The sequence below is a fragment of the Pavona decussata genome, unplaced genomic scaffold, assembly GCF_977016875.1.
Source record: "Pavona decussata unplaced genomic scaffold, jaPavDecu1.1 SCAFFOLD_62, whole genome shotgun sequence".
Taxonomy (NCBI): domain Eukaryota; kingdom Metazoa; phylum Cnidaria; class Anthozoa; order Scleractinia; family Agariciidae; genus Pavona; species Pavona decussata.
In genome coordinates, this window is record NW_028145483.1 from 420021 (window position 1) to 432999 (window position 12979).

The 12979-nt window shown below is 38.2% G+C and overlaps 1 protein-coding gene across 2 annotated transcripts in view; it reads left to right on the top strand.

Annotated features, from left to right (window-relative positions):
- LOC146478842 (neuropeptide FF receptor 2-like) overlaps positions 1 to 12710 on the top strand; it is a 32885-nt gene extending 20175 nt beyond the window's left edge. The window contains exons 1-2 of one of the 2 annotated variants that reach the window (XM_085111590.1): positions 7287 to 7452; positions 10838 to 12710. In XM_085111590.1, the coding sequence (XP_084967716.1) occupies positions 10893 to 11993 (1101 nt within the window). In that variant the 5' untranslated portion in view covers positions 7287 to 7452; positions 10838 to 10892 and the 3' untranslated portion in view covers positions 11994 to 12710. Of the gene's footprint in view, positions 1 to 7286; positions 7453 to 10837 lie in introns of those variants that run through there. The other variant, XM_085111591.1, reaches the window with a different exon arrangement.
- Positions 12711 to 12979: the final 269 nt, after the last annotated feature.

Here is a 12979-nt window from a genome sequence, read left to right on the forward strand (position 1 = left end):
ATATGGCACACAATACCTGGCAAGATATCAAGGAGACAAGGTAAGCCATTTTTGTTCAATTCATGCCCTTTACTTTTGGACTCCAAAACACGTTCGTAAATTCCAATACAAACCCTTATAATTTACGCCATTATGTAACACTCATCGTGACATGACAATACAAAGGTCAAACAAAGGCCATAGACCTTGTGATGTATGCAGTAGACATTGCGCATATACAGTGTCACTGAGATACCCGTGTTTCTGTTGTTGACATTCGTCAAAGATAAATACATGCCCTACAGCCAGTGTGAACTATAGCTATAAACTGAGTTATTATTTTGTCAAACGGAAACACACAGGTTTTGAAGGTCTCAGATATTTCATACCAGTAATTACGTTAAAATATGGCGTGCCGGCTGACATTGTTTTTCAGTCGCTTGCGAAAGTACAGTATCAAACAGCATGAACGATAGTTTTTTTTAACTGACCCGCTTCTGGGTGATTATTATTTGGAAGGCCACTGAAAAAGGTTGGACAAGCTGTTTGAAAAAGCATTCCAGTAAACAAACTTGATTTAATTAATAATATTCACTTTGACCGACTCTATGTCTAACTTTCACACTCATTTGACAAGCGTGTATTTTTTAAAGGTGGTTACAGTGTCATGCGAACGTTTATATTTTAGCAAAACCGCTTATATGCCGGTAAATAAAGCCAGGTGAATTTTTTTTTCTAGTTGTTGTAAATGGCAATTTTGCAGCACAAGTTAGTTTGTGGGCAATATCGACAGCTATTGACGTGACGCAGGTAACGCAATAGCGAGCATCAGTTTGGCACTATTATTTAAAAGTTAAGATTCGACAATTATTTGTTGATATCGGATTATTAAACGTCGTTTTGACTTCTTTTATATGGAGGGTTTCGCTCAAATAGACTCTTAACGAAACCTTCCCAATCAGATTCCTTTGCAGAAAGATTTATTGGGAGATTTGCATTATGCAAATTTCCCACCACAATTTGGCGAATATTTTCTTTTCCGATCACACACTTTTTTTTTTGTCCAGACCTTTTCTACCACGTTATTAAACAAGAAAGAGAAACAGGCAAATGCAATATGAGATAAAATGACCATTTGAAGATAGCTTGGGTAAATGTTTTCACCGAGTCGCCGCAACAAAGCATTTTCTCAACAGTTGCGAATTATGCAAATTTGTTAACGAAGCCTCACTACCTTTGGTTTTCGTCAGCGCGTGCATTGATTGCCCAGATTTTTTATTTCGTATTATTAAAAACGAAGACCCAAGCTCCATCGCAATGTTCCTCTCGAGTCGATATCTGACATACCAAGATGCATTTTAAACCTTCAAACTTACTCAATTTTCACCTCATCGCGAAGTCCTCAAAATGTCAATTTTTCAAAGAGCAATAAGACCCTCCAAAGTTCTACAAAAGTTTACATAGGTCCCATTGGTAGAAAGTAGGTGAGTAATGCTCTTACTCAAAACCGACTTCGTTTTCTAGCGTTGCGTACTGTTTCAACACAAGCGTATTGAACTTGGCTAATTTTGAATGAGATTTTTGCATAATTAATGAGGTAAAACCAGTAATTTCGTTCTCTCCAAAATTCTCGAAAACTATAAATTTCCAGAACATTCAAATAATATTTTCGAAGATAGTTCCCCAAAAGTAAACTTCAGGGAAATTATCAGGAGTTTCGATTTTTCAAGCTTGGCCAGCGATTCTCGAAAGTTACAGTCAGGCACTCTTAATCATTTGAGAAGCCATACCAAATACTCGGAAGTGTGTTTCATTAGATATCCAAACACCTCGAAGTCATTAAAAAAAAACTCGGCTGCGCCTCGATCGTTTTTTTAACCTACTTCTCAATGTTTGGATATCTGTGGAAACACACCTTCTCGTGTCTGATATACATGTATGACGTAAACATAAGCTAATAGAATTGGAAGTATTCTTAGATCATACTGATTACATTTTGCAACACTGAGAAAGACAAAAAGACAATGTAACGATCGCGCATAGCACAATGACTGATATTTCACTGCCGGTAAGCCAATTAAAAATCTGGAATTGCATTTTCCACTGTCGAATCCAGGCTTTGTTATTTCACTGATATTATATTACTAACACCCTGTGGTTTAATTACACCTTACTTGAAGACAGTTTTCCAGTGACAGAATGTCTGAATTTTAATTGTAATACTTTAAAATTGTTATTTTTTTTTTAAATAAAGTTGCTTCAATTGTGTAAAATACCTAATAGTTTTACTAAGCATAATTTCACCTCACTTTTGAGGCCTCCATTTGAAGTAATATTAATTGCATTATACTTAGTTGAAAAATCACTTACTTGCTTACTAGGCTTCCTACTTACCGCCTTACTGACTGACTGACTGACTGACTGACTGACTGACTGACTGACTGACTGACTGACTGTGTCTGACTGACTGTCTTGCTGACTGGCCACTATCCGACTGACTGACTGACTATCTGATTGTCGACTGTCTGACTGATTGACTGACTGACTGACTGACTGACGCACTGATTGGCTGACTACTTGACTAACTGAGTGACTTAGTATCTCACTGACTGACTGACCGTCTGTCTGTTTGTCTGACTGACTGACAGACTGACTGATTTACTCACTTGCTTCATCGTCCTCGGTTGGGTGCCATTTTCTTCAGTGCGTTCTAACCATACATTATTGTTACTTTTTCGGTTACTTACAGGTTCTTTAAGAAGAAAGGAAAGAAAAGTCACCTTTATCACAATAAACAATTCCACCAAAATCAATTCCTGTGATGACGCGCGGTGCTCAGAAGCCGTTTCTGTTTTGTTCACAACAGCAATGGCTGTAATCACCTTTGGCGGTTTGATTGGCAACCTTTTGGTGTTTATTACTGTGAAAAGAAATCCAAACCTTAGAACAAGCACCAACTACTACTACGTCAATATGGCGGTTTCTGATTTTGTTGCAAGTCTCACAGCCTGGCCGCTGTACCTCACTGATGAGATAATCACAAGCAAAGGAAGTCTTATTGATAGTCCTTTGGCCACACCTGGATGCAAAGTAGGAGTGTATGTCAGATTAGTGTCCGGTATAGTATCCATTCTAAGCTTGGTGTTGATCGCTGTCGAGAGATTCATCGCTACGGTGTATCCCTTAAGGTATTCCTGGAGGCTAATTTGCTCAATTTTGACACTAATTAAAAGCATTGTTTCTGAGCCAGTATTTAAGATACAGTCATCATTTTAATACCACTAATTCATCAATTCATATAGATTCCAAAAAAATATTTTTTAAAAATAAATATTTAATGGAATGTCTGGAATTTTAAGAATTTAAGGGTGCTGTCATTCACAAGAAATTTTCTGAAATCAATCAAATGCAAACGGGAATTTATTATTTTCATGTAAAATTTGGGACACGATTAAAATGCACAAAAACACATATTTTCACCGCAGTGCGCATTGTAGTTTTGTTTTGAACTGTTTTAAGAGCGAAATTTCACAAAGTTTACCTTCATGGAAAGTAAGGTCCACTCACTCGCGTTGTAAGGCACTCTCTGTTGCGCACTGCGGTGTAAAGTTTCCTTTTCTCATGCAGTTTAAAACTGCCAAGTTTCAAACATCTACGCCATATCGTCTTGAAGAAAACATAATAAATATTCCCTAATCTCACACATCGTAAGCCTTATCGGCCATAAATTGCCCAAAATTGCTCACGTTCGATGGATTTCGGTTCATTTCAATGGCGGCCATGATTTCAGTATCCACAATTGTTATTTCCAGCGGTAAAACGCAAAATAAGGCCCCCAAATATGGCTGAAAGGCCCATACATAGCATCTATTTTTCCCGCGAAACCAATCAGCGTTTAGCTTATCTCCTTCACCTAGCAACGACACCTCGGCCGTCTCCTCTCAGCGTGTGTTGACACGTTCGATTTTTGATGCGATGCTTGGAAAACAATCAAGTTCACGGTTCATCGAGAAATGTATTACAGATTTTTTTTTATTGTAAAGAGAGGTTTATTTATCGCAAAAAGAGATTTATTTATGGCAGTGAGCAATCCGAAAGGCTGGTCGAAAAGCCTTCACGATGCCCAACGCTCTGGAAGTGGTTCGAGAACGCGTTTCTAAGAACAATTTGAATCATTACTTCGTCGTCGGCATTTCTCTCCTGTTCTCTCCTGGCTTCAAGATTCAAGGGACTATCTTCTCCTAATGTTTGTAGAACGAATCTAGCGCGCGATAGATCTAGCGATCGGCGAAACCGCATAATTTTACCGTCGCTTTTCGTGCATGACATGAGGGGAAGAAATATCGAAATACGACAGCTCGCAGTCCAGATAATCGTTCCTTGGATTTCGCGCGACCCTTATCTGTTCGGCGCTCCAGCAAACCTGAAGGGGAAATATTGGAATAGCCTGTGCTGTTAGGTAGTTGACTATAAGAGATGAAAAGAGGAAATAGCGTTTATTCGTAAGATAATCGCGCTAAGAAGGGAATTGCGGTATTACTTCAAACAATATTAATGATGCAACAGACCAAAAAAAAAAATGCTGAGAAGTTCAAATTACAGGTTTTGCGGAAATTTCGCGTCAAGAGCATCCGAGTTGATCGCAAAAGATGATGTCTTTAGTGAAGACAATAACTTTATTTCATCCACATAGAACTGACAGAACTCCAGAACAGTCTCATCTTTCACGTAAAAGAGAGCACTATTGACAGATTTGTCAACATCATGCTCTTTGGGGAATTGTACACGAAGACGACGCAAGGATTTTCGCAGTAGGCAGTCCGTGTTTTCCCCGCGAAAGACCCCGTAGAAACCAAACTTCTCTTGCTTATTACTCGCGAACGCTTCAGTCCTAATCTCTGAAATTTGGTGGATAGGTCTCATTTTAAGTAATCTCACATATGTTAAAAAAAGGTCATGATCCGAAAGATTCGATTTAGCCTCCAGGAATACCTTAAAAGCCACACTGCTGTCAAGCAAGATAAGGATAATTCTGATGTTTGCAGTATGGTTCATAGCCTTTGGGTATTTGGTACCAATGTTTTACTTTCACAAAGTTGAAGACGTTGGGGAAGAAACATTCTGCAGATCTACATGGGACGACACTTTGGCGCTTGCAATCTACCACATAGTTGCGCTCATCATGCTAACTATTGCACCGTTAATTACTATAGTCATCCTGTATTCTCGCATCATGCGCGCTTTAAGACAACGACCCAACCCAGAATGCAGTGCAGGGAGCAGCATTGCTGAACAAAAGCGCGGTAGCAGAGCCAAAACATCATGAGAATTTTCAAATCGATCGTTATCGCTTATTGTATATGCCTGATTCCTTTTATGGTTTACTTGATTTTAAAGATGACTTTCTCTGAACTTTTTACCAAAGATAAGTTTAAATGGATTTTTGGGTTTTCATATTTTGTTTCCGTCCCTTGGCACAGCAATCAACCCAGTTATTCTGTTTTCATTTAGTTCTAATTTCCGTCTCACTTTGCAAGCCTTCTGTTCATCTTCATGCCCTCTTGAAAAATTTCGATCGTGTTGCAAATGGAAATATCGGTCAGTTTTGTCCCTCAACAACAGCGTGGAATTACCAGTACTATCGAGACACAGAGAGAACGCTTGGAAAGAAAAAGACAGTGCAAAGAACAAGGACTTGAGTAAAACTTATCCTTAAAATTGGTACATTCCGTTTAAAGGGGCACTGCCACGGAGATTTGGCTGAACTTTGGTACAAACTACGCAAATATTTGACTAAGAGCCTATTTTCTAGCACGAAATTGCTCTTAGTTAGAGCACATGAGAAAAATACTGAGTGATTTCACTGAGGAAGAATACACCATTATAAGTTTTTTTGTGTGATTTCTTTAAAAAACACAGCAAGAACTTGAAAAATTCCGCCAATTTTTTCAAGTTGCACCCATTTGCATCCAAACCATCCGCAGACAAAGATAATTTATACTAGTTTCTGTGCTCTAATAGGGTTATTGTTAACAAAACTGAACAATTATTTTAACAATCCACCGATACAAATATATTGTCTGGCTATTCAAAGGGACACTGAAAACAGGTCACAATAAAAAGTGTTCAGGGTATTTAACTAGTTTGATGGCTCGCTGTCACGATTAGCATCACGCAAATCACAGAGCTAAAACAATCCACTCATCTAAAGTTAACGTTGTTTTGTTCTCAACGACAAATCTCGAAGGCAAGTATATAATATTTAATTTCAGTTCCTTTATAATACAACGTCATTGTTTCAAATTTTGAAAGTAACAAATTTTAGAAACCGATCCACCGTGGGACTCGGTCTGCATGATAAATTTTGCCGACATATTTTAAGCGCCCGTTATAACAGTTTATGACGCACTATACAAGCTTCCTGTCAAATCTCACCAAATTAACTATTATACTCTTGCTATCTACTTAAAAAAAAATATTTCAAAAGATGAATGGCTCATCTTCAACACACCTAAAAGCTTTCTTCAAAAGTTAAGACTTTTGAATAGTCAGCACTTTTAAGAAATGCGTATTCTTCCAAATCTCAAATGAGCTAACTTTTCATTTTTCCAACTTTTCCACTTCGATTGATGAGACCTATCAATTTTTGCGTGTCAAACCTTGACCAATAAAAAGTGGCCTTTTCGTGCACGAGCCAATCAGAATTATTCCACGTGGTTTTTGTTTGCGCGTAGGCGTCAACATTGAAAAGGCTTTCTTGGACTTTTTCTCGTACACTTGAACAATGAACATAAACAAGTTTCACGCGTAATAGGAAATAACAAGCGGGAAAGCCGATATAATAAAAACCTTACTGAACTGGCCAGTTCCGAGTTCCGTCCATATTGGGAAAATATTGGTCTCGTCCTTTTTTTGCATATATTTATTCTATCTAGTCAATGACAGACGGCTTACCTCACTTTCTTAACTGCTTGACTGTAAGGTTATATTATAAAGCGACAAGATTATTTGCATTTCTACTTAACAATTAGATTATTCGCTCTCGATTTCTATCGCGTGATAGTTGATGAGGGCGAAACCCGAATCAACTATCACGCGATAGAAATCGAGAGCGAATAATCTAATTGGTTTAGTATAAATCTACTAGTCGTTCAATACCATCCATAATCGCATCATGAAGTTACTAATTATAGAACAGGAATACTCTGACTGATTGTCTGACCACTAAACAGGAACGTGTCTTTTATTAAACTTCCTGAGCGACAGGTTTTGCAATTAGAGAGACTAGTCAAACAAAAATTGAAACATGCAAGGCGCAGGTGTACACTTTATTTGTCAGTAAGAGAGGCCTGATTTTTCCCGTTTCTTAGCCAAAAGCGAGCTGTTATCTACGGATAAAGAATATACTGTACTTTGGCTGGTTTGAAACTTACAAGAAAACAACATTCTCCATTTCGATCCATTTTAGAAAAGGTACGTTTTGAGACTAATCCATGCACAACCGAGTTTAAATAACGAATTGTGGTTATCTCATAACAACCGAAATGTTTGAAATATACTTAGTTAAAATTCAAGGCTACTGTACAAAAAAAAATATCCTCCTTTTTTGTTATTATCGTTGTTGTTTTGCACTTGTATGAGAATAGGCCTGTAATTATAAGCAAGGAAACAAACGGTTGGGGGAGAATAATGTGGTGTGCATTTAAAATTTTTTTATCCAAATTTGATACTCAGAATTTCTTTATAAGAGAACATCATTGTTACGTTTAATATATGTGTTTAGCAAAGGGACTTCTGGCCCCAGTTGTTCAGAGAGCGGATAACTCTATCCAGTGGATAAGTCGCTATCCAGCGAATAAAATATATTGGTTGGAGTACATTTTATCCGCTGAATAGCGATTTATCCATTGGATAGAGTTATCCGCTCTTTGAACAACCGGCCCCAGATAGTCAACTATTTTGACGGGCTCTACCAAAAACTAAACCTTTACGTTAATATCGACTGACCGCAAGAAAAAGCTCATTTAAACAGCATGAGGAAATTTATATCACCCAGTGAGCTCATTTTTTTCCTTTAGTCAAATCATTTTTCGTGCCACGAACAGAAAAACCTTTATTGCGATCTTTTTTTTTTTGTTGTTGTTGTTGTTATTATTTTATCCTAGCAGGGGCCCTTTTTTTAATTCATGTAGGTATTGAGACTTTTTATATAAAAACGCTGAGTTATGTAACTTATATGGTTGAAATTTTGCATAAACATCATGATTCCTGAGGAAAATTTCTTACAATGCAAGAAGCAATATTCATGTGTGAATTTTGTGAGTATGTTTACCGTTTAGCGGGTGGTTAGCCAATTGTAAATATTATACTTTACTTTGACTGGTGGTTTGAAGACGAAATGTCAAGTCGGTTCAGATCGGCCAAGACTGAATCGAAAACGAAAAAACATGAATTGATGTTCATTTCCGGTTGAAATCAAAAGGAAACGGGAATCATACCGTTGCCGGAAAAAAAGTGCAGGCGACTTTGTCCTTTATAGGTGTTTACAAAGGTTCCTTCAAAGGAAATAGGTCGGTCAGTATCTAGGAAGTATTTTACGACCAGCCCTTTGAAAGTCACTAACTTCGTTTCCGTTCCTTTTGTTACATTAACCTTGGAGAGGTTCGATTCATGTTTGTGTGTGTTTTCGTTTTAATTTGCGGTTCGATTTTTGTCACCGGTTTGGTACCAGCTCTCGGAAATCGGTTGACAAGCTCTGGAGAAACGAGACATTCCCTCCCCCCTCTCTTTTATTCATTTATTTCTTTTTATTTTTTAAGTGTTAGGAAGTTTTCCTCTCCATTTTGGAATATTTTTCTCCTCTCCATCTGTCTTAGCAAGTATAAAAGCTATGACAACAATACTTAATCACCACACCTTGTATAAAATTCCCCTTAAGTCGCCTAAAATCGCCATAAGGCGCCTTAAATCGCCCTAAGTCGCTCAAAGTTACGGCAGAGTAGGCCTTGTAGTTTTGTTTCCATTAGTAGGGACACCTTCAGTGTCCGATTCCCATTCGCCTAGTGGGTACTATTTGAAACAATTTACATGAGAAAGGGAAAGGACATTACTTAAATACCGGGATGGAGAACGATGAGGAAAATGTGCCATAGACGTTTTATAGGAAGGCATACACGGCAACACTGGCGAAATCATAATGTACTTTGAAGCACTGAACAGCTGACGGCGCACTAAATATATAGTGATGCCAAGATGAAATAAATGTCTTCCTTAAGCCAACGACACACCTGGCAATTTTCGCCGATGGCCGCGATCGGCGTATAAATTCGCCAAGTGTGTCGCCGGCTTAAGATACTTTGTTGTTTCAAAATGAATCTCAAACTCATTAATAATTCATCAAGAGAAAACAAAGAAAGTCACTACTGTAACCGTGGTTTGGATATGTGTTCCTTATTACCATAAAACTTTTCCAACTTTAGCCTTGAACAGTTTCTCCGAGAATTATTAATCAATTGAGAAGCCGTATCAAACACTCGAAAGGGTCTCGAAAGTGTGTTTCATTAGATATCCAAACACCTCAAGGTCGCGCCTCATTTTTTCATACTATGATTTTTTCGTCCGACTTCTCAGTGTTTTGATATCTGATGAAACACACCCTCTCGTGTTGATATGCATGTATTACGTAAACATAAGCTAAAAGAAATAGAAGTATTGCCAGTTCATACTGATTTCATTTTGCATCACTGAGAAAGACAAGAAGACAATGTACGTAACGATCGCTGTTACTAGAGCATCGGGGACAATGACTGAATATTTCATAGCCGGTAAGCCAATTAAAAATCTGGAATTGCTTTATCCACTGCCGAATCCAGGTTTTGATATTTCACTGGTATTATTATATTACATCCTTTTTTAACACCTTACTTGAAAACAGCTTTCCAGTGACAGAGTGGTCCAATTTTAATTGCCGAAAACTTTAAATTTGCCACTCAGGCATTTCCTAAAATATAATACCTAAAAGTACCTAAAAAAATACCTAAACGTTTTACTAAGCACTCTTACCTCACTTTTGGGCCTTCATTTGAAGTATATTAAAACAACACTTTGTTGCTCGCTAAGCTTCGTATTTAGCTCCTTACTGACTGACGGACTGACTAGCCACTATCTAACTGACTGAGTGAGTAAGCATCTACATGACTGACTGACTGACTGACTGACTAACTGTCTGTCTGTCTGTCTAACTATCGGCTGACTGACTGACTAGCTGTCTGTCTGACTGACTGTCTTACTGACTGGCCACTATCTAACTGACTCAGACTCAGTGTCTGTCTCTGGTTATCTGATCTATCGGCTGCCTGACTGACTGGACGTCTGTCTGACCGACTGACTGACTTAATGACTGACCACTATCTGACTGACTGAGTGACTAAGTATCTAACTGACTGACTGACTCACTGACTGTCTGACTGACTGACAATCCGACTGACTGACTGACTGACGGACTGATTGGTTGACTACTTGACTGACTGAGTGACTTAGCATCTCACTGACTGACTGTCTGACTGTCGACTATTTGCATGACTGTGTGTCTGACTGTCTATCTGACTTACTATCCGTCTGACTGACTAACTGAGTGACTAAGTATCTCACTGACTGACTAGCCGGGGGTCTTACTATCTGACTGACTGACTTATTGACTGACTAACTGAGTGACTTAAGTGTCTCACTGACTGACCGTCTGTCTGACTATCTGTTTGACTAACTGATTTACTCACTTGCTTCATCGTCCTCGTTTAGGTGCCATTTTCTTCAGTGTGTTCTAACCATGCATTACTGTTACTTTTTCGGTTTCTTACAGGTTTAAATAGCTAGTTTCTCCAAGAAGAAAAGAAAGAAAAGTCACCTTTATCACAATGAACAATTCCACCCAAATCAATTCCGGTGATGACGCGCGGTGCTCAGAAGCCGTTTCTGTTTTCTTCACAACAGCAATGGCTGTAATCACCTTTGGCGGTTTGATTGGCAACCTTTTGGTGTTTATTACTGTGTACAGAAATCAAAATCTTAGAACCAGCACCAACTTCTACTACGTCAATATGGCGGTTTCTGATTTTCTTGCAAGTCTCACGGCCTGGCCGCTGTACCTCACAAATGAAATAATCACAAGCAAAGGAAGCCTAATTCAAGGTCCTCTGGCCACACCTGGATGCAAAGTAGGACAGTATGTCAGATTAGTGTCCTGTACAGTATCCATTCTAAGCCTGGTGTTAATCGCTGTCGACAGATTCATCGCTACAGTGTATCCCTTAAAAGCAACACTACTGTCAAGCAAGATAAGAATAAGTCTAATGTTTGCAGTATGGTTCATAGCCCTGGGCTATTGTGTACCAATGTTTTACTTTTATAAAGTTGAAGAAGTTGGGGAGGAAACATTCTGCAGATTTGCATGGGACGACACTTTGGCGCTTGCAATCTACCAAACAGCTGGCCTTATCATGCTAACTATTGCACCGTTAATTACTATAGTCATCTTGTATTCTCGTATCATGCGCGCTATAAGACAACGGCCCAACCCAGAATGCAGTGCAGGGAGCAGTACTGCTGAACAAAAGAGACGCCAGCAGAGCCAAAACATCATGAGAATTTTCAAATCGATCGTTGTCGCTTATTGTGTGTGCCTCGCTCCTTTAATGGTTTATATAATTTTAAAGTTGACTTTCCCTGAACTTTTTACCAAAGATAAGTGTAAGTGGATTCTTGGGTTTTCATATTTTGTGTTTCCGTCCCTTGGCACAGCAATCAGCCCAGTTGTTCTGTTTTCATTTAGTTCTAATTTCCGTCTCACTTTGCAAGCCTTCTGTTCATCTTCATGCCCTCTTGAAAAATTTCGATCGTGTTGCAAACTGAAAAATAGTTCAGTTTCGTCCCTCAACAAAAGCGTGAGCTTACCAGTACTATTGAGATACAAAGAGAACGCTTGGAAAGAAGAAGACAGTGGAAAAACAAGGACTTGAGTAAAACTTATCCTTAAAATTGGTACAGTCCGCTTAAGAACTGACTACTCCGGCCGGCTGGTTTTGGCAAATGAAAAGATATCGGATAATTTATTTACTCAACTGAACTTTAAAAAAAGGGAAAAGCATGAGTCGTTTTGAGCTTGGAAAAAATTCCATCCAGGGTCCTTTTAATATTGTAGACTATCAAACTGACAAAGCAAAACAACGTTAGGCTCACAGGCAAATGAGTAACTACAAGCTGGGCCCTTTTGTTTGAAAGCCGATTATTGCGGACCTATGATTAAAAGTTAACCGAGGTTTTCATTTCGTTCGTTAAAAATGTCTTAGATAGCAAATGTTAAGTTTAAGGCAAGAAAAAGGCTAAGTCAAAATTGACGGACAAAAATCTTTTCGAAAAACCTATATTGGTTAGTAATTAAACGCAAATTAAAGTTCAGGTTAATCCAGGATTAGCTTGATCGGACTGTGAACAACTGCTGGGCTCTGAAGTTTAAAGGACGAGGTTGCAAGCCTAACTTAATTTTAACTAGCTGTTTTGTTTAAGAGAATGAATAGAGAAATGCGAGAATTGTAACATAGGCCGGTTTTACATGTATAAATAGATTTAACTGGATTTTCAATTTTATAAAAGAGAAAGTGTTTTGTTTTTCACTGTCGGAAAACATTATTATGAATTTTCGGGCGGCGTATCGCTGTAAATAAAAGCATTTTGTAATTGAGAATGATTGTCTTCATTATTATGCTAGTAAATAATAGTAAAATAATAATAAAAATAATTAGTGCGAACACGAAGCAACCAACATAAAAGATTCAACTAGGCTTCCCTATTTTTGTTGCAAATATTTACGTTCGTTACCACGCAGTTACCTCATATTTCCCTCGATCAATAAAAAACAAGAGAGGATGAAATCTGTTTGGAGAAAATGGAGGGCCTACACTTGAACAAGCTGATTTGTCAGGCAAAAACAAGAATAGAAATCCGA